This window comes from Vespa velutina, chromosome 14 (assembly GCF_912470025.1).
Source record: "Vespa velutina chromosome 14, iVesVel2.1, whole genome shotgun sequence".
Lineage (NCBI taxonomy): Eukaryota > Metazoa > Arthropoda > Insecta > Hymenoptera > Vespidae > Vespa > Vespa velutina.
The window spans coordinates 4995217-5018693 of NC_062201.1; the positions used below are offsets into that span (position 1 = coordinate 4995217).

Here is a 23477-nt window from a genome sequence, read left to right on the forward strand (position 1 = left end):
GGACCTAAGAGACGATTATTGATAGACACCGTTCCGCAGTACCCGTTTTTTTTCTTCTTTTTTTTTTTCTCTCTCTTTTTACATTTTTTAATCCATTCTCCGACATCCAACGGCATATAACGTTTACATAGAAGGCTAGTCAGCTACGCTCGAGTTTTAGGCGCATAATATCATCCTATACCTCCCTATATCATCGTTGATTTTCACAGTTTTGGATACAAGTAGCAGCGAAACATATTATATAATTACTACTAGTGCTACCAGTGCTATACTACTATTACTACCAGTATCTCACTATCGCTACTACCTTCTCTACAATATCAGTAGATTCTTTGATTCGTGCTAAGATTTATCGAGTCTTTCGACAGTAATAATAGAGATATAACGGATATGTTCTTTAACGATAACTACTGCTACTACTACTACTACTACTACTACTACTACTATTACTACTACTACTACTACTACTACTACTACTACTACTACTACTAATATTTTCATTTTTTTTTCTACGATCTCTACTTAACCATTGCTTAGGAGAAAGGAAGTCACTTATGCTGCTAATACAATTCCTACTTTCCACGCTCTTCGTTGATCTTCCTGGAGAAACCGAAGAGTCGATCCGAATCCTCTCAATTTGCCAGGAAAAGCACCGAGATATTTATCTAAATCATTGGATATACAAATCGAACCTTGGTACGTCAGCTGGAATTAATGATTCTTCCAAAGAATCATGGTTAGTTTATCTCAACGAATCTTCGGATATTTTTTTTTTCCTTTATATTTTTACTTATCTGATTTGTCAATATTTCCAGCATCGATTGAACTTTATTTTTCTTTTTCACGTTACTTTTGAATTAACTTGCGAAGGCACAATGATGTTCTAATTTTTCACTTTTATTTTTTTTTGCTTTCTGAAATCGAGCATAAAAGATATAGTTTATTTACACTTCATTTGATTTATATTTCTTATTAATTTTCTGTTATTAATTCCGTAAGAACGAGGTGCATTAGTTAAATCGTTATTCCACAGACCAATTCTGTTTTCAATGATCCTTTGATCCTTTCGATTTACTGGACCATTCCTAATCTTCAATCCTCATATCGTCTAATCAGCACGCTGTAATATGGCGCAGAAAAATGTACGTTAAAATCGTGAGCCGAGTCCTTTCTTCAGCGACGCTCGTTACGAGACCCGTGCCTGGACGCAGGATTAACAGCATGGAATTTTGGTAGGGGGGAGGGAGGGATGGGGAAGGGATTTGATTCATCTCATCTCTTCAGATCAAAACCACGTTATGGACGCAGATTATGCTTTCATCGCTACTGCCACTATCCTCATCGCAACGACACGTCGCGGGATTTTGGGAGAAATGGCTATATACGTGATTGTGGCGTATATTTTTTGCCGAAATACGTCCGTATCCGTTAATCCGTTAACTCTTAACGTTGCAAATTTTGTCGCATAGACAGATTTATATTATTTTTCTTTTTTTTTTTTTTTTTTTTTTTTTTTTTTTTTTTTTCTTTCTTTTTACGGACAAATGGTCCAACGTATTACAGCAAAATCTAATAGAAATCTTTTTATACGTATCTAAGGGAGCTAATTTGCAACGTTAAGCTAAGCTTCTGCAATAATAAAATGGTGTGGAAGAAAATGAACTTACAGACTCACAAAAGAACTTATAAACTAACGAACATTCTAAAGCTTTAATTGTGCTTCTCATTCGACAACAAGTCTATTGGCTATGTGGGTAAAAATTAATGTCTCTGTGACTAACTATGATAATGACGTTTTTTACTTCGAAAAAAAAAAAAAAAAAAACAAAAAATTCGCGAATGTCGATTGTCTATATTTCAACACGATCAAGTCCAAATTGTTTATAGAAAAAAAAGAAAGAAATGTTCAAAATAGATCGAGTATATTTTTTTTTCTTTAAATGATTAATGTCAAGTCAATCGAAACAATATATGAGTACGTTTATAAGAAAACGAAATTATATACGTAGCAAAGGTTAAAAATAGAGAATTACATCTTGGTTCGTTAATGAACGTCAATTGGTTTCGTTTGGTCTTGATCGCATATATAGAGATACTTCGACCTGCCAATAACCATATTAACCGCCCGCAAAATATATAACATATAATATCGTCTTTATTTTTAATCCACGATCTTCAGAGAAACATCCGCAAAATCTTCCCAGAATCTTCAACGTAAGAATAATCCCGTTCCTATGATTATCATAATAATAAATTACAACGACTAACACACAGACTCGATCATTATCGCAAGTTCATCGAGAATTATCGAGGAGACCGAACGATCGAGGAGTGACCGTGAATTACACCCATTAACATTCATCTCGAAAACTTTCATGAACGAGCTTTCGAAGATTCATCAGAAGAACGACGATCCTATGTATCTTCTTCCTCCTCCTTCTCCTCCTCCCTCCCCCGAAACAGAGAAAAAAAGGGAAAGAGAGAGAGAGAGAGAGAGAGAGAGAGAGAGAGGGAGAGAGAGAGGGAGGGAGAGAAAGCCATATCCGTCAGCGATTCTGAAGTGTTTGCGTGTGTTTTGTGCTAACAAATTTTAAAAACCATCTGCCTTGAAAAGTGCATGGTCGTGGATGAGAGATACATGGAAAGTGAAAAATCTGCGAGATGAGAGTAACGGAGGGGGAGAGAAAAAGGGAGGGAATGAAAGAAAGATACAAAGTAAGGAACTTTTAAGAAGAAGAGGAAATCGACTGAGATCAGGATCAAAAGAAGGACAATAATTGGGGAAATAAAAAAAGGGAAAAACAGAAAGAGGGAGAGAGAGGGAGAGGGAGAGAGAGAGAGAGAGAGAGAGAGAGAGAGAGAGAGAGAGAGAGAGAGAGAGAGAGAGAGAGAGAGAGAGAGATGGGGAACGTGACATGATCGATGATGGATCGATTTCTGAACGACGTACGAGGCTATAATTTGTGATGATCGTGCTCCACCATATGTTGCATGACGCTTGTAACGATAGATGATTTTTGTGCCTCCGAATGTGTGATCCTTGACGGGTCGCTGCTGCTGCCTCGTCCCTTTTTTTCTTTTTTTTTTTTTCTTTTTTTGTTCCTCGGCATGCGCAAAGTACGCTTGTTCTTTTTTTTTTTTTAAACTTCGTCTATGTGCTGTTCTAGCATGGCGCGTGTTGACAACTTTAGTCGATAATAATTGTTTGTTTTTGACGTTTATCGCCAGCGATGATTCAATTGATCTTTGTGAAAGAACGGAAGAATGCACGATCTTAAGTTCGTATTTTTAGTACACGTAGGTTTACGATTGTAACAATGTTTTTCTTAGAATATCGTAGTTTTTGGTCGGGAGAACGTATTAGAAAATTTTGCACAAGTTTCAGTGAAACACCAGACGCGTTTTGATCATTCTAATCAAAGCGTCGATTATCGGTCACAGGAAATGTTTTGTTATTAATAGATACACTAATACGAATATAATACGTAAGTAGCAATGTGGTATTTATGTTTCGTGTTAAATTTTCAAGAGGGTCCCTATTTTCGGAATTTCTGTTTAACTTTGTGTATTCTTTGTTGTAATTAATTCAAGATATTTTTGAGCTTCGGAATTATATTGTATAATCTTTACGATAGATTATCTTTATGGTTTCGATTGCGAATTAACTCTTAAATATACGTGTGCATAGATTTATTTGGGATAGATCCACAGGATGATTCTTAAATATAATTATTATGTAGGTTAGTTTTATGTTATAATTAATATATTGTCGCGAGTTAATGTAGCTCGCCACAATATTATGACCCTTTCGTACGATTTGCTTTTGATCACTGTTGCGTTATTAAGAAGCTTTATACGTTACGGGCTATATAATTTTAGATAACTTGCAAATAAAAAAAGAAATAATAATAAACAATCGGACGATATTTAAATATCGATTGCATGTATTTAGCTCGACTATAAGTCTATAATTTATGAAATTGTGATACTAATATTTTTAATTTCTTCCCAAGATCTTTCTTTTATTTATTAGATTTTTTTACAAGACGGGGTAAAAAAACAAGAAAAGAAAAATAAACGAACGAGCATTTACGTTCTTTCATTTCGCACTTTAGTTTCATCGTCGTCATCATCATCATCATCATGATCATCATCATCATCATCATTATCATCATCATCATCATCATCATCATCATCATCATCATCATCATCATCATCATCATCATCATCATCATGGTCATCATCATCATTCGCTTTGTTCACGATCTTCGCATAATGTTATATTCTACTTATTTATTTGTTGTTTTTTTTGCTCTTTCTTCATTATTGCCTGACTCTATCATGCTATTTTGCATAGTCTTCCAAGCGTTTCCTGCACTTTCGAAATATCCTCATTTTCGTACAGATTGTATTCCCTTTAAACTTTTTCGATGATTCAACAATGTATTTTTTCCAGTTCCAAATTCATTTCCTTCTGCATAATCTGTTTTTCCAATTTCTTAATCGTCTCGTGGAATCGGTTATTGAATCATTGCGAATTTAATTCTGTCAATGAAACGAAAGATTTCCGATTCAAGAACTGATCCACGGACGATCTATCGATTACTATCTCGCCCTTTATTCTTTTCCTTTTTCTTTTTTTTTTTTTTTTTTTTTTTTTTTTTTTCTATTTTTTCTATTTCTTTTTTTTTTCGTTTAATACACCTTATAAAGCTTGAACTAAAAAATTCGTTCCTTTTGCAGAATCGAGAAGGTGGTGATCGACCAAGGGGAGGCGGAGGTGGTGGCGGTGAATTTCAAAGGTCAGACTCGTCGCCTGGTTCAAGGCCAAGCTCGGTTTTACCGGACCTTTTGACTTCATCGCCGGGTCAACGTCAGGACAAGTCGACAAGCGAGGAGGTCAGATACACTTGTCTTTGCTTTTTTATGTTTCTTTTCACATTTTCTCTTTCATGTGTATATATTATATATCATAGTACTATATATTATATATACATACGTACCGTCGCTTATATATACTACATGTATATATGTGTATACAGTCATAAACATTACATTGTATATACATATATTTCTATAAGAGCACATTCGCACACGCTTAACAAAATTGAAGAAATCAATCCTGTGATTTCTGCGTCACACAATGACGACACGCAATTCTAATCGCGCTTACTGCTGCTAAGTCCAAGTCTACGTTAAGTCGGAAAACAGTTTTGCAGAATTTCTTGAGATGATATGTCGAAGGAGATCGTGATCAAAGTATAAGCGTATGCGTTATCATTATCATTATTATTATTATTATTATTATTATTATTATTATTATTATTATTATTATTATTATTATTATTATTATTGTTATTATTATTATTATTACTATTATTATTATTATTATTATTATTATTATTATTGTTATTATTATTATTATTATTATTATTATTATTATTATTATTATTATTATTATTATTATTACTATTATTATTACTATTATTATTACTACTACTACTACATGCACAATTATTTGAATATTATTCTTTTGTCGATCTGTTGTGTCGTAAGTTTTGTGAGCGTCGTGGCGTAGATCTTCGCGATAGTCATTGGCTGCGTTTGTTCATCGAAATTGTATATGTACTTTTATCAAGTACATATAATACAATCAATTACTTTTCATATTTTTCTTTATCGAGTTTTGTGTTAGGAAGTTTTCAAGACTTTTCCCAATGAATTTTTCTAAACGCAGCTAATCACAGTAAATATTTTAAGCGTGTAGTGCCACGTGTGGTCGCCAACTTGACAAAATATATACCAAGTATTTCGAACGATATATTTTGTCTACGTTGACAAAATCCTTATTATTTGGAATGAAGAATGATTGTAAAAGAAATGCAAGGCATATACCGGTGAAAAGTTGAACGAATACACGTGGAGGTGGCTTATGCTTAATGTCGGTACCTTGCGAATGCATTAGTGAATAGTCTATTGGGTGCATTTCGTTAAGCCGTTTTCGCTATGAAATTTTCTCTATATGATGATTGAATCGTCGGCACGCAGTTAGAGCAAAATTTGGATTGTTTGAACGATCGTAGTACCTCGTAATATATTTCAGTACTTGTTTGTCCTAAAATAAAAAAAAACAAAAAAAAAAAAAAAAAGTAAAAAATATATGAAATTAAATCAAAAGCAGAAGAAATTACGCAAGAACAAGATAATTGGCACGATAAACGATTAGTGTAAACTGTATAAAGATACGTAGATTGGTGTCATTCGATAGTCCGAGAGAAATGGGATTGTTCAAATAGCAAACGCAAGGCGACATCAGAAAGCAGCTACGTGATTTAGTGAGGAGGTACGTCAGGGTGGTACGCGGGCCGTGACGGCAGGGGAAGGATGAGAAGTTAATCGATCGATCGATCGAGATTGTCGACGAAGCAAGCTCGTCGACAAATAATAATGTGCGATCTTAGATAGTAGTTTAGAAGTCGAGTTAGACATTTTCTTCCACTTACTACTACGTACTTTTTTACCCTTTATCTTATTCCCGAGATCGTAAACGCACATCAGAAAACAGAAACGATGCATCGACTTTTTTGCACTTTCTAACTTTCATAGCAATTTGTATATCCTCTGTTTTCTTTCTTTCTTTTTTTTTTTTTTTTTTTTTTTTTTTTTCCGTAAACATTCGGCCGTTGATATGTTTCAATAATAATTCCTCTTATTGTATATTGTTCCGAACAATGCTCGACTTTTCGATTTTTCTTTCTTTGTTCACGCGACGATACGAGTCTCTTCATTAGCGAATATATCTTCCTGTTTTCTGTTAAGCACGACGATACTTTTAAGGATGACAAAGATAATTAGAGTTGATTCGAATTTGCGTAGAGAAATTAGGGAGTCACCCTAGATATCACTGTTTTCTTTTTTCTTTCTTTTTTTTTTTCAATGTCGATAAACCCGCGTGTAAGTAGAGACGTGAGCGCAAAACATTTTATTACAAGTTGAAAATATACCAAGCAGCAAACAAAAATTATCTTTGTTGTAATTATAATCATGAGATGAATATTTTTGATAATAAGATTCGAAGAGTATTCTTCGCTCTAATGAAAAAATCTTTTTCTATCATTAAGGATTGATAAATGTACATATTTGATTAGACAATTGGTTCATTCGGATATAAAAGTAAAATTCTGAGCGATTGAGATTGATCGAATTATAGCGATCTTTAGGTTATAAAACAAGAATGGATCTATAAGTAGTGAAAAATGATTAATCGTTATAATTGATTATTAATATTAATCGAAATTACGCGAATGACACGTCTCTTCTTACCGCGAGTGTCCGCGTAAGCGGATATTTCACGTTTGTCAGCGTGACTAATTCAGGATTATGTTGTGTGTTGTGGGACACGCGGGAGCTCTAACCCGAAGGGCAGGGCCCTCTACTGACCATCCCATTCCCAATACTAATTGCAATGTAAGTATTTATTCGTCCATCTACGATTCAATGTCGCTTCTTTCTCTTCTCTCACGAGAATTCTCATTTTCGTATACTCTGAACAGAACATACGATACGCGAACATAATGATTGTCGTGTATATAGTGTATATGCATATAGAGTTTATGTACGTATATGCGTTTACGCGCTGTACGTACGTACGTATAAAAATACGTATGTACGCGTATACACGCATTCTCGGTTTCTGCACTGTGCACTGCGCAAAGGAATGACGATTTTTCGTAAAGCAATACGTACGTTCTACCACCCTCCTTTTGGTTTCTGGGCTCTTTTCCTGGTGTCACGCAATGTGAAATAATCGTTAACACACGTCGCGAAACACGGACACGTTGTTCTTTGGTTTTTCACATCCTTCTCGCTCTCTCTCTCTCTCTCTCTCTCTCTCTCTCTCTCTCTCTCTCTCTCTCTCTCTCTCTCTCTCTCTCTATCTATCTATCTATTATCTATCTATCTATCTATCTATCTGCCCATCTATCTATTTATCATTTTTTCCTTCTCTATTAATCTATCTATTTCTTCCCGATCGTGCAAGTTGTTTTTCTTATGACTTAGTAAAAAATCGTGTACGGATATTAAATATTACATTTACGAGATCGTATTTACTCTACTAATTTAGCATGAATACGGTTTTACTTTTACCAACTGTATTATTAACAACAACACCTACGTTTCATCGTATAACACCATTGAGTTTAAGTTAAAGAAATGTAGCTTGCGAGAGCGACATCTGTATTTACTTTTCGTTTATGCGAAATTTCATTAACGTAGACGTTTGAGTAGAGTTCGTAGAATGAAAAGAATCTCGATTAATTCGTACCCGAGGAACTTATTTCAAAACTAACTCCATTAAATTTTATTGCATGTTATACATTTATTAGACCAATACTTTGCGATATCTTTCTGTCGTTTGGACTAGTTTTTCCTTTTAACTCATTTCATCTGAAATAGATCATTTTTTCTTTTTTCTTTTCAAGCAACGTTTCTAATTTTGTTTCGTATCTTACGTGTTATAGTTTTCATAAAGAAATAAACGTACCTAAAAAGATTTAAAGATTGCTAAATTTATAGCCCTTCGAACAGATTAAAAAGAGTATAATTTTACTTAGTACTAAAAGTACGGTTACTATATAAGTTTAGTAATCTTTTTTCATCCCTCGCGAGGAAGGTCCGTCAAGAACTATGATATATATACATATATACGCATGTGTATATATATATATATATATATACACACACACGTATATGTGTATTTGACACGAAACAAATTTAGAAACGTCAGGCGAGAAGAATAAATGACGTTATTTCACATGGAATGGTTTTTTAAAATTAGTGCCATTTCCATCTTGTGTCTTCGTTCTCTGCTCGTTTGCGAGTTTAAAATTCGTCGCATTTTCTTGTCTGGCTAACTTTTGTGTGGTGCGTATGGTAAAGGAATGATATCTACGTATCTATTTTTTTCTTCTTAATCTTCACTCTTTAAAATCGAGCCTGTCATTGATTTTGTATCGGGAGAAGGGCAGCAAGATCCTTCTTCATCTTTAATCACAACATCCTTCTCTTCTTTTCCTGCGATTCTACTACGAAGCGCACGTATCATTGATAAAGCTCGTTCGTCGAGTTCGATCATGGAGTCGTATTTGTTGCAGTATCGACAAGCGGTTAAATCACCACCCCCGTTTGCACTTCAACAGAAACAGAGATCATTCCTGACATTTGGATTCGGTGCTGGACCGGCGAGGAGAGAATCCCACGTAAACGTTAACGTGACACCTACGAGTCACGATTTGGCCTCCGATACGCCTGAAATACGAAAATACAAAAAGCGTTTCAATAGCGAGATTTTATGTGCCGCATTATGGGGTAAGTCGCGTTTCGAATAAATTCGGTAAAGCGAGGGCGCGTTCGTTTTGATCGGGCTTTTTATACACGTTTTAGAATGAATTTATGCAATAATATTTATGTAATAATTTTTAGGGGTGAATCTGTTGATCGGTACGGAGAACGGGCTGATGCTGCTCGATAGGAGCGGACAAGGGAAGGTTTATCAGCTGATCAGTAGGAGACGTTTTCAACAAATGGAAGTACTCGAGGGACAAAATATTTTGGTTACCATAAGCGGTAAGAAGAATCGTGTGAGGGTCTATTATCTCTCCTGGCTGAAGAGTAAGATTTTACGTACCGACGGCCATAGCGATGTAAGTACGGACGGTCTACTATATGTTTTTATTGATTTATCGGAATAGAACGTGTGCAATATATCGGACGTATATATGTTATGAGAATTGATTTGACATAGTTGACATACAATCGTATTTGACATACTTGTGCAGCAAGTCGAGCGGCGCAATGGTTGGATAAACGTCGGTGATCTCCAAGGAGCAGTGCATTTCAAAATAGTCAAGTATGAAAGAATAAAGTTCCTTGTCATCGCGTTAAAGGACTCGATAGAGATCTATGCTTGGGCACCAAAGCCCTATCATAAATTCATGGCTTTCAAATCGTTCGGAGAACTAGCCCACAGGCCGCTTCTCGTTGACCTAACCGTCGAGGAAGGAACGAGATTGAAAGTTATTTATGGAAGCGCCGATGGATTTCACGCTGTCGATTTGGATTCGGCTACGGTTTACGATATCTATCTACCGAAGCACGTGAGCACTTAAGAAAATAAGAAAGTTTAACGCGCGAATAGAGGCACTTTGAGCTCGTGCACACTGATTTACGATTTTCCTCGATCGTTACAGACTCAGGGACCGATTTGTCCGCACTGCATCGTCGCCTTGCCGAACAGTAACGGCATGCAACTTTTATTGTGCTACGACAACGAGGGCGTTTACGTGAATACCTATGGCAGAGTATCCAAGACGATGGTCCTTCAATGGGGCGAAATGCCTACGAGCGTCGCTTACATCGGCACGGGCCAAATCATGGGATGGGGCAACAAGGCGATCGAGATTAGAAGCGTCGAAAGCGGCCATCTCGATGGCGTTTTTATGCACAAGAAAGCTCAACGGCTCAAGTTCCTTTGTGAACGCAACGATAAGGTATCGATCGTTATTCTATTTTATATGGCGCTTGGTTTACGTAGCGGGACCGACATGTAAACAAAAATCATTTTGTTCGTCGAAGGTCTTCTTCTCGTCAGCGAAGGGTGGAAGTTCGTGCCAGATTTACTTCATGACGTTAAACAAACCCGGCATGGCTAACTGGTGATCCCGAATGAGGCCGTGTCTGGCCCCACGAACACCCCCGCGGATTTTGACACACAATCCACCGCGTGTGTCCGGTTACACGCCATCGGCGCGCACCCTCTACCGCCCTTCACTGCCAGGCCTGAGCGCCATGGAAACGAGGATATGCGCGCACCAATACCGACAGCATCATCATCATCATCATCATCATCATCGTCATCATCATCATCGTCATAATCATCATCATAATCAGCACCATAATAATAATAATAATAATAATAATAATAATAATAATAATAATAATAACAATAATAATAATAATAATAATAATAATAATAATAATAATAATAATAATAATAATAATAATATTATTAGTCAGCGTCAAAGTCGACATCATAGTCAACGTCAACGTCACTATCAACGTCATCTCTCGACGCGTATTTACGATGATTACGAGGAAGAGGAAGAGGAGGAGGAGGAACAAGAATTAGAGAGTGGAACTTACAACGGAAGATACCGACCATATCCTCGGCTCTCGTTACGAAGCACCTCGGGGACTTTAACTTTTGTGAATCTTCTCGTCAAAAGGTTCCTGTGCTTTCTCGTTTGCCCGCCCTGCGGACCGCGCGGTACACCTTAACGCGATCGATCCTCTCCCCCGGGATGGTCTTTTTTCTCCCCCAACCCTCCGCGATTTTCCATTCCGACGAAGATTAAATGGGAAACGAGGCAAATGAAAAAAAAAGAAAAGAGAACAAAAGGAAAAGAAAAAGAGAATAGAAAAAAAGAGAGAGAGAAAAAAAAGTAATAAATGAACGAGCGCGCGCGCCTGGATGAACTTTGTACTTTGTCGCTCGCTGATAAATCGCTGTCGAATCGTCGTCCCTTCTTTTCCTCGTCGTACCGAACGTTAATTCTCCTTTGGAAAATTGATGCAAGCGTTCGTCTCTCGGTAGTAACCGAGATCGATTATAGATACTTGCGAGGACGATATTTAGATAGATCATTATTGCGAAAACGGGACGAACTTACTTTCGATAAATGCGCGAACGCTCACGAAAATGAATATACGAACGAGATCGTGCGACGATCGTGAACGAGTTATCAGTCAAGCGACGATAAATCGCTAATCGTAAAATTGTTTATTAAGCGCTAAGAACTCTTAACGACGTGGTGAGTGTTTTTGATCTTGTACGAGTAAGAAGACGTTGGTCTTTCCTCCCCTCCCTTCTCAATATGTTTTTACTAACAGTGGCAAATTTTTCTATCAAGCACAGAGCGAAGTGACGTTTCGCGTTTATATTGTCGAAGGCAGTCGTTTAGATATATGGACGCGTGGAAGCGCGATCTATAATGCGCGTCTACGGATTACGATCGTCATCCATCGTATTCCAGTGTGCGTTGTAACAAAAAATTTATCGACTGCTTTCACGCGAGCGTGTGCGAGATAAGTGTGTGTGTGTGTGTGTGTGTGTGTGTGTGAGAGAGAGAGATTGTGTAAAAGGATGAATCGAAGTTTTCACCGGCGACACCGAGGTGAACGGTGAAGATGAGTTACTGCATGATATAACATAATAAAGTTAGACTTAAGTGAGATAATTACTAATGTTATTAATTGTATAGTTATAGAAGCCGAGGATTTTGTGGGCGCTCGATCAAGACGACAAACGACAATGACGACGAACGAAGACAACGACGACGAAAAGGCAAAAAAAAAAAAAAAGTAAAGTACCAAGAGGTGAAAGATATTAAGACGATAGTGACAATGACGATTTTGACGAAGATTTATCAGCGATGACGATGATAACGATTGATGATTATATATGGTTGTAAGTGATGACCGCGCGTGGGTATATCGAACGAATCGCATTTTTACAAATAATAGGTTAATTCTATTAGAGGTCTCGAGGACGTAGGAGATGCGGATAGCTACGTTTTCCTTTCCTTTCGAGATGATACTTTGACCGTTCGAGACCTTCTTTTACGTTTCTCTCGCATCGCCGAATATCTACGGAATCTAATCAAGATGATCAAAAAATTGTTCTCGTCGTGAGCTCTGCTTTAGCGTTCACAATTTTTACGACGGTCGATGCGAGATCGTCGAGAGGCGGTCGGTTGTTGCGAAGCGCCTTTAGCTTTTCTAAGAAATTTCTAACTTAGCGAGACGACACGCACTTTCGAGTTACGGACGAACCTCCCCTTTTTTCTCCTCGTTCGTTGACCAATACGCGAATCGAGACCTTGTTTCGAAGCGTTATCGAGGGCTAATCTCATAATCTCCAAGATACTCGGCGACTCGGTGGGAAACTTTGAAGATTAAACCTTATAATATTGCTCTCATTGACGTCGGATTATCCCCAAGATCGACTATAACGGACTTACGGTCTTACCGGAGGAACGAAGATGGAATGAAAGAGAGAGAGAGAGAGAGAGAGAGAGAGAGAGAGAGAAAGAGAGAGGGAGGGAGAGAGAGAGAGAGAGAGAGAAAACTTTGCTAGTTTAACGAGAAAGATTCGATGTTAACGAGAGTTACTGCTACCACACAATGGATCGTATCCTAATTGCAATACTTTGTTGTTAATCGACAAATATTCGTTCCATGGAATTTTCTATAAGAAAGAAAGAAAGAAAGAAAATATACGTATCTCAAGCATGTACTCGCACTTCTTTCTTGTTTTTTATCTTTCTTTGATTTTTTTTTTTTTCCTTTTTTGTTTTTGTTTTTCTTTTTTTTTCTTTTCTTTTTTTTTTTTTTTTTATATTTAAAACTAACACGTACGGTTAGAGAAAAATTTGAGTTGGAAAAGAGAGGAAGGAAAAAATAGAAAACATAAATACACACACTTATATACATAGGTACATATACATATGTATGTATATGCGTGTGAGCATTTATGAAAATATCTTTTTTTCTATTACGAGCAGGCGGAGATTAAACGTGACGTCAGATGTGTAACGCGCGTAAAACTCTTTCAGTCAACGCGTCAGTGAAGTAGTGAGCTTAAAGCTTGGTAAAAACTGTTTGACAGAGATTCGCGGCATCTTTTGACGAGATTATTTGTGCAGTCGTAAAATCGGCTTTTCCTGGAAAATCCGATGATTCAAATGCACCGGACTGGGTTACAGGCGGACTCCAGGATTTACGTTAAGTAATGCTCCAGCATTTCGGCTTTTTAAATTATATAATTTTCTTGTGAAATGCACTTGCCGTGCACATGCCTACGCAAAATCTCATATGTGAATTCATTTTTCATTTATTATTAAGCGGATATAAAACTTTAAAGAGATTTGCAAAATAGCGATAATTGAAGAATCATTAGTATTTTTGTTACTACCTTTTTACTTTTCTCTTTATTTCTTTCCATGGAACGAATTTAACATTTTTTATTTTCTATTTTTGTTACAGTGATCGCGAAAGCATTTATTTATCGATATATATATCGCTTGAAAAAAATGCATATTATTAGTTTTATGTCTAAGATACACGTAGTCCTGGCGAAATGTGATAGGTAATACGGTGATGTTACTTTTTCGTATTATCGATGATATGATTCATACGGCTTATCACATCTTACGTTTCTATAAGCTCTTTATCATCAATTTCTTTTTTCTTTTTTCATTTTTCTTTACTTTTGGTATCTCGATCGAATTACGTTCGAGACCGCTCGTCGTTTGTTGGTTCCTTAAGGAAGGAGGGGCAGGAGGGGGAGGAGCTCTGGTTAGTGCAACGAAAGACTGCTTTTTAAAACGGATGGAAGCTTTTTATCGCTCGTAAAGAGAGAACGAGAGAGAGAGAGAGAGAGAACGAAAAAGAGAGAGAGAGAGAGAACGAAAAAGAGAGAGAGAGAGAGAACGAGAGAGAGAGAGAGAGAGAGAGAGAGAGAGAGAGAGAGAGAGCGAAAGAGAGAGAGAAAGAGAACGAGAGAAAGAGAAAATTAATGAGTGATAGTGATTTTTTGGCGAATGCTGCACGATTGTGTACGGTTATTTACGGTTAACAGGAATTCTAATAATATTATAATAATAATATTATTAATTATCTTAATCAGTCCCACGCGAACTAATTTTATACGAAAACTTTCCTCTATCTCCGTACCTTCCCTTTACCCCTCTAACTTTGACCACACTTTTCCCTCCCTTCTATTCTCTCGACTTACTCCATTTTTTTTTATCCTATTCGCTTCCTTTTTACCCATTTTCTTATATATTGTCTCCCAAAGAATGGTAGTGATGTTTTTTATATTATAATAATAATTATTACCGCAATTTATTGATTACATTATTATTACTATTATTATTATTACTATTGTTATTATTATTATTATTATTATTATTATTATTATTATTATTATTCTTATTATTATTATTATTATTATTACGATTATTATTATTATTCTTATTATTATTATTACGATTATTATTATTATTACGATTATTATTATTATTATTCCCATTCTTATGGTTATCACGAATCATCATTAAATGCGGTATATTATGATTACGATGATTATATTATGATTACGCTGCTAAGGTCAAATATACGGACAATTCGTAATCGGCGAGATATTTAATTTCTTCGTTCACCCAGCCCAAGGCGTTAAAATCCGACGAATAAAAATGACGATCTTTCGATAATGGAGTATTTATCGATAACGAGTTTTCTCTTTTTGTCAAGAGCCGCTTAAACTCACGCTTTCGTTACTTTTGAAAGAAAAGAAGCTCGTTATAAATTTGTTCCCGCGATATAAACAGCCGATACACTTTATTCGCCATTTCCATATTATCCTTCGTTCAGATGTACATATCAATGCGGCATCCTGAATACCGTTTAATTTCAGCCAGATTGTTAGCACGTACAAATCACTTATGCGTGCGGTCTAATTACGTGCGGTCCAATTATTTGCCGAACTAGTATCTCTATAAGGATTATTTTCATCGTCCGTAATATTTGTAGAAGCATCGAATCATCGAAATATATATTGAAAAGGTAATGCGGTTCGCACATTGCCTGTTGCTATTCGTACTAATTGAATTACAGAATATATTAGGTAGAATTATAAATAATAACGATATAACTATCCATAATATATTATGAATTTATTCGTTATCGCGTTTTGCGTTTAAGACCATTGGTTTTAATTATAATCATTCGTGAAGGAGTCAATCAAAGGAAATTGATTGAATATTTGACAATTTGTTAAAGATACGAAGTACAAGATTTGATAGAAATTTGGTGTTTATGGGATAAATTTAAGATATATTTCGATGATATACTGAATCTCGTGTGAAAATTTGCCGAGAGTAGTAGCTCCTTCGTTTACGGTTCCTGCTTGATCGAATCTGGGTGGCTTTTCGAGCTTGGTCCGGCTTAATGGCTTACCAATTTCCGCATTCACACACATAGTATGTACCACGACGTTACGAAACTATCCGTTTGGCCAAGAGGTATATCGAGAAGCAGGAAATCGCTTTAGTCGCAACAAAATCCACGATCTCAATCGGTTGATCAAGGATGAACGGCCGCTGATCACCACGTCTCACTTCCGAGAACTTTACGAGATACTTACAAGTTTTCACGAAATCAAGGACATTTCTTTTTCTTTCTATCTTATACGAACCCTTTCATAATATTTTCATCTCTTTCCTAGGCATTTGCCATCAATAAGATTTGTTTACGAGAGCAAGAACAAGTGTGTTCGTTCATCGATGAAAATAATCCTTGAAATAATTTAACTTTTTTTGTTTATCGCTGAAAGACACGTGAAAATAACGTGCCATTACTGCGGCCTGTTTGTTCTTTAACAAAGTTTTGGGTTATTGTAAAGTGAACAAACGGTAATACGATAGACGCTCGCGTGTCTCTCTTGATTTCAATGATAATTAATTGTGCTTTCAACTCATGAGTCGGCACAGGTAATGGATTAAAAGAAATTACCATTTTTTGTAGTGTTATTGTTGTTAATAATACGTATTATTAATGATCGTTGAATGGATTGAAAATGTAGAATTGTTTTCATTGAAAATTAAGATCGAAGATACGATAAGCGTTTACTCTTTGAGGAGGAATTTTTTATCGGACGGTCGTGTGTAATTTCGCGAGACGAACGGCACAAAAAAGGACGTATGGAGATAGAAGGGGAGACGACGTCGAAACGAAACAAAATCGCAAAACTTCACCAATTCTGGAACGTTTCCATTAACAAACCGCACGCGATAGCGAACCCGTAGAAACTTTCTCGTGGCGGCTCAAAGCGTCCGCAGTGACCGATTCCCACCGATGGTTTAATACGGATTAGTAAGTTGACGTGAAAAGTCGGCACGTTCGCTCGTTCGACCGTTTGGGATTAACCTTAAATCTTGTGAGGATTAAAAATGACTGTGTTGCCTTTTTGCGACTTGATCTTGACTGACGTGGACAGCTGAGAAATATTTTTTTATCCGTACTCTCCTAATGGATGTGGAAAATTTGTATCTCGTATACTCTGTTCTCTTATCATTTTTATATTGGAAGAGGTAGAAGAAATAAGGTTCTCTCTCTGATAATGAGAAAATTGATATTTGTAGGCTAATGGCGCAGAAGCGATGCAGCGTGTCGATTAACTCCACGTCGACGTTTAAATGTATCCAAAGACGAGCAGAGTATGCAAAATCAAAGAAGAGTTGAGATAGAGGTAGAGATAGAGGTAGATAGATGGATGGGTAGGGAGAGAGTGAGAGAGAGAGAGAGAGCGAGAGAGAGAGAGAGAGAGAGAGAAGGAGAGAAAGAGTCTACTCAATCTACTTCCTATGGTAAGTGCATTACGCGTATCGCATATGCATGTGTTTCGCACGTTTAATATACATATGTTACTGTTTGATTTCGACTATCTTATGAAAGCTCACAGAGTTCGAGTCGAATATGGTATGACTCGATTTTATAGTAAATTATGATTCATGTATGGCAATAAATAAGAACCGTAAGGCGAGTACTTACGTAGTTCTACGAAGGAAATAATAAAATTTTTTATATCAATACCACTACGGAATACTTTATGGAATTTACAACTTGCTCCCCGATTCGCTTACGTTCTCGCACGCACTTGCATACTTTGTTAGCATATTTTATTTCACGTTACAAGTTATTTAAATTTCATTCAAATAGGAAAGGACACGCAAGATATATCTTAATGATTCAAGAATCATAAAAGGACGAAAGGTAATTAGGTTTAATTCTCAACTAAACGTGAAAGCCTCGGAGAACTTTGGCGAATTGTAATAATTGCTGAAAGTACGGTAACTTTCGTAGAATATTTCTTCGCGATAAATTGCAGTCATTTTAGTACATATCCATAGTAATGCATAGGACTTTACGAATATGCACGCAACAATTACTTACGTACTTTCTCTGAATCGTAGCAAAGAAACTCCATTGGTTAAATACTCTTTTTAAGGTTTTTCTTTTTTCTTTTTTACTTTTGACATCACTCGTCGATGTCTCGAAGAAACTTTTTGAAAATGTTTCAATTCAGTCAGTTTATTCTTATCATTAATTTTAGGATTAAAATTATTTTGAAATGCTTAATTATCGATGACTTTATATGTCAATAAAATCGATTGTTGCTTAATAATTTATAGTTCTTTTCTTTTTCTCTCTCTCTCTCTCTCTCTCTCTCTCTCTCTCTCTCTCTCGTTGCTCGACTCCGAATACGAGAGTGTTTCTCGAATAAGGGAGATGATTACTTTTTAAGAATACCGAATCCTTTTAATCCAATCTACCGCTTTAATCCAATATTCCGGTGTAGATTAATAGATACCGAGCTATATTACGGTAATGGATCTTCAATAATTACGGAGGTTCGTGTTGGTATCCGTGAGGAAAGTTCAGCATCGTTATTCTTCCATATCGTTGCGACGGAAGCAAAAACGGCAAGAACGATCTGGCACGGTGCGAAATCGTTACTCGATCGAGTGAAAATCGGGGGATCATGGAAATTAAGGACTCTCGTGGCACGTTGGAGTCGCATATTCATTAGCGACACGAAGCATAAACGCCCATGCTCCTCGGGTAAAGGGAGAATGAGAAAACTACGTTAATGCTGTGCGAGAGCGCGTCCAATGCGAGAGTCGAAAGTGTCTACTCCTTTCTAGTTCTCTCTCTCTCTCTATCTCTCTTTTCCTCTCTCGTTTTCGTTCTCATTGTCTCCTCTATTCAAGAACAATTCGAGTGCCATTATACCCGGAATGTTAGAACGTAAGTTCCTTACTTCTACTCGTAGACCTTCGTATTCGCTAAAGCATTCCGTTAATGAGTACACGATAGTTGTTAGAAACAGTAGAAACGAATTGTAGCTAACGGTGTTCTTCCTCCCCGAAACTTTTCTGTAATTGAACCGCCTCTAATGAGTGTGCCAAACAATACCATCGAATCTAAAGCATACAGGTAAGTATCTACCTTACCTATCTACCTTATATCCCACCTTAAGACGAGAAATAATAATCGAAGATTTTAGCGATTATCTCGATTGTTTCACACTTCTAAACCAAACGTAGCTCCATTTCGAGGATGATCAGTTTTCCCTTTGAAGAGAGATGAGCGTCGTAATTTACACGCTAGTCGTTTACATAGTTACCTAACTATAAGCGCATATAACAAGCATATGCCTCGCGTTTCGCGAAATATTTCGAGTAGCCGGCTTTCGTGCCGTTTCTACTTGCAAACTAGGTGAAGTAGACGTGGGTATATCTATCTATCTATGCAAATAAGAGGAGCTCGATTTTTCTCCAAATTTTTCTTTTTTTAATTTCGAAATTTTTCCTTCTTTACAATTTTTCAACGAATAAAATTACTTGTATCAAATATACGGGCCGATGCAAGATAGTAATTTTATATTTATTTTTCCATCTATGTTATTCAATCGTTAAATGAAACGAACGAACGAACGAACGAACGAACGAACGAACGAACGAACGAACGAACGAACGAACGTCAACGTGGGCTTGTAAATATCGTTTCGCGTTATTTTAAAACAAAAAGAAATTACCGTGGCTCAACGTCATTATTCGATCCAGAATCAATATCGGTATATATGAGAATAGAAAATATTGCCCGCGTTATTTTCTATTTCCCGTAGAAAAACATATTCCCGAATAAAGTTACTACCATCTATGGTATAAAGAGAGATCAATCGAGATGACGCATTTTCAGATTTTCATCAAACGCGCTCAATTCGATCCCTTTTACCGAGAAAGCGATTTCGCATGCTTTTTCCTTATTACGAACAAAGCCAAAGATATTTAAAAGACATTTTCCTAGTCCTCGACGAAGGAAAACGAACATTTTCACTATCCTCGGAGACCTATCTTTCTTGCGATAAGAAGAGACGATAGTTGACTGTGAGACAATCGGAATCGTATCGTACGTGGTACGAAGAAGATCGAGGAAGGAAGGAAGGGAGGAAGGAAGGAAGGAAGGAAGGAAGGAAGAGAAGGAAGGGACGCGTTGTTCTCTCGTCGAAGTCGGTTTATCCTTCCCTGATTAGCTCGCGCTTAGCGATGATCCTTAGAACCGACAAACCAAAGTTACTCGTTAGGGGATGGTCGAACAACTCGAGGCTTACCCGGCACACCAGTGCCGGCAACGGCGAGAATACGAACAGAGAGAGAGAGAGAGAGAGAGAGAGAGAGAGAGCGAGCCCAATAAGGAGTGTGAGTCGCGAGCGAGGGTAAGTGGAGGCAAGAAGAGGAGAAAAAGGGACAGATGGTGATATAGACAAACGCGGGGTTTGCTAAAGAGGGAGAGAAGGGGAAGAAGAAGACAGAGAGAAAGGCACGTCCCGTTCCTGGGGCTAATGGTACGCAGACAAGTGCATGAGAGCAAACGTTGGTGTATACCAAAGCTACCTGTATAGTTTCTCTCCTGCGTCCCATGTAGAGAAGTGTACGTGTTCGTGGACAGGGGAGTTGGAGTAAGAGAAGCAGGAGGTTGAGGTGGAGGGTCGCGGGAGGGTCAGAGAGGATCAGGGGCAAAGTGGCGGCGGAGCTGTATCGATGTCCGGGCGCGTTCACTACCGTCGGCACACACGCCGGCAGTATCCTGCAAACGAGTGGCATGCCGCCTCTCTCCTGCACATGTTCGACGCCAGTTTCAGCCAGCTCCGTCGCCACCACTACCACCACCATTACTACTACCACCACCACCACCACCGCCACCACCACTACCATCACGACTAGCAGCAGCAGCAGCAGCAGCAGCATCGCCATCATTGGCCACCATATCCGCCTGGAAAAGCTACCTACACCTGTGTCCCGTTCTATACTCACTCTTCTCTCTATACTCATCTCTCTTTCTCTTATCGATGCACTCCCACATGTTATCTGTCTATCTAACTCTCTCTCTCTCTCTCTCTCTCTCTCTCTCTCTCATTTTCTTACGTTTCTATGTTCACGCAGCTCTTCCAGGAATCATCAATCGCTTCTTTCCGCGACTTTTTTTTCCTCTTTCTTGTTTCTAGACAACCTTCTCCCTCTTACATTTTTTCTCTCTTTTTCGGCATCTCTTCCAATTTTTCCCGTTCACACTTCTCATTTTCAACGCATCGATAGCGCATCGACTTTTTTACCTTCGTGACCGTAAGGTGAAAGCTCGTAAATGTTTTCCGTCAAGATTAATCGTTCGGAGATGGCCTAACTGAGCTACGTTCGTTCCTTCGTCGTTGTAGTCGCTGTGAAAGGCCCTGGACGTGGCTTTGATCGTGGAAATAACCTCGATCGACTGCACGGACTGCCCGTTTCCTTCACTTTCAGCAGCTATCCTCCTCTTTCTCTCACCCTTTAGGTATTTTATTCCTCGTGTCCTATCCTTCTTCTACTTCTTTTCCTTCTTCTTCTTCTTCCTTTTAGTCCTTTTGCTTTCCTATCACTTTGTCCTCGCCCGGGGTCTCGACCTGAAATTCGCCGATGCAATCACGGTGTCTATTATCCGTGTAGTGCTGTCGTAGCGCGGTGACTGACTTTTTATTTGCTGCTCCCTCTCTCTCCTTCTCTCGTTTCTTGTTCCTTTATTTCTTAAGAGATCTTTAATGAAAGAGATCATTTATGCTCTTCTCTCGTGTCTCTAGCACGCTCGTTTGTTCTCCCAAGATTATATATACATATACATATACATATACATATACATATACATATATATATATATATATATATTATATAACTGTGCCAAAGTTCCGAGTAATTTTTGGAATATAAATTCGACGTTAATACGTTGATGATTCTCTCTTTAAACGATATACCGTCAATAATATATGACAAAATTTTATAACGTGACTGTACGGTTATTTGGTTTGAAGGGAAAGAAAATTTGTTACGATCATTAAAATAATTAACTATTACCATTAAACTTTACTAACGAAGAAAATTTTTAAACAACCGATCTTACTCTACCGGGTCTCATTATACGGTTTAACTTGTCAGGTTGCTTACGAGACAGGTTGCTCGGTAAGTTTTGATCAGGTGTACACGTATATTTAAGAAGAGTAGTACGCGAGGTAATCCGACGCGAATACTCGTACATCTTCTTCGAGTTGTAATATTTGTAATAAGTTTACCATCGTCTACGATAACTTACCACAGAATCGTGTTCGCGATACTACTTCCTACGCGTTCAACGCGTATATACGGAAGATAAAGTTTGCGCGAAATTGGACACGGAGTAAAACAAGTTATGGAAAATACGGCTTTTTCGAGGATTAGAAGGGTCAGAATAACTCGCTTTGCTATTGGCTCTTCGTTGTGATTGTCCTATGGTTACTTTTTTTTTTTTCGGCCTCCATGAAAGTGAAAAAAATTGGCCTAACACGATAGCACGAAAGCTTGCGGCTTCAGAAGCCTTCGTTCGTATGGATGGACGGTGTCCTCCTCTTTTCTATGTATTTGCGAGAAAGCGTGAAACGCGTTGCGGTAAAACGCGTTACGATTTACAAATGCACCGATAGCCGTCGTGCGTTCCGCACGAAAAATATAAAACACGAGAGGATATTTTGAAAAAGGGACAACCCTATTTTATACCTCCATGCGTTGTTCGAAATGCCTGCCTTGTTTTGCGTTCGCATACAAAAGACGATCGATTGCGCTTGCGTTCGACGTTTGAAATTAAATTTTCGTCATACGTAATCCTAAATAAAATTCCTCTTATAATTGATTTTTACGGACTTTCAAGGAACAAACGAATCTACTATTTTCTCGTTAACTCTTTTCTTTTTTCTCTTTTCTCTCATTGGAGGAATTAATGAATTGCCGTTTAATTCAATTCGTTTTGCAAATACACAAATAAAGAGAATAAAGTAAACGTATTCAATTAACAACGTAGGTACATTTAAAATAATACGATGTCGCTAAGAGAAGCATTTTGCGATAACGTTTAGAACGGCAAGATTACGTTGTCTTTCGGTCGGGAGAGCGACGTCATCGGAAGATTTCAGCATGACCGATCAAACGGTACGGATCGTGTTTGTATCGCTCTTTTTCGGGGCGTACCTCGGAGCACGAACGCTTTTGCATAAAACTCGGAGAAAGACAGAAATAAAAGAAAGGGGAGATGAAACGAAAAGAAAAGGAAGAAAGAAACAAGAAGAAAAAGAAGAAGACACGTTGAAATATTTCTTCCGTATGACAGACTCCCTGGATACGTCCTGTTATCGCTGTTTATCATTGCGTAGTGATTGCATTCATCGGAGTCTCCTATCGTTCGTGTTATCAGTGAATCTGTACATTCTCGTGGCACCTTACGAGAGAGGGAGAAAGAGA

At 37.6% G+C, this 23477-nt stretch overlaps 1 protein-coding gene across 17 annotated transcripts in view; it reads left to right on the forward strand.

Moving 5' to 3' along the window:
- Positions 1 to 17711, forward strand: part of LOC124954054 (serine/threonine-protein kinase mig-15) — a 37065-nt gene extending 19354 nt beyond the window's left edge. For 16 of the 17 annotated variants that reach the window (XM_047506333.1, XM_047506339.1, XM_047506341.1 and 13 more), the window contains 6 exons: positions 4744 to 4899; positions 9156 to 9369; positions 9484 to 9704; positions 9840 to 10157; positions 10251 to 10550; positions 10636 to 17711. In XM_047506333.1, the coding sequence (XP_047362289.1) occupies positions 4744 to 4899; positions 9156 to 9369; positions 9484 to 9704; positions 9840 to 10157; positions 10251 to 10550; positions 10636 to 10719 (1293 nt within the window). In that variant the 3' untranslated portion in view covers positions 10720 to 17711. The remainder of the gene's footprint in view (positions 1 to 4743; positions 4900 to 9155; positions 9370 to 9483; positions 9705 to 9839; positions 10158 to 10250; positions 10551 to 10635) is intronic. The other variant, XM_047506332.1, reaches the window with a different exon arrangement.
- Positions 17712 to 23477: the final 5766 nt, after the last annotated feature.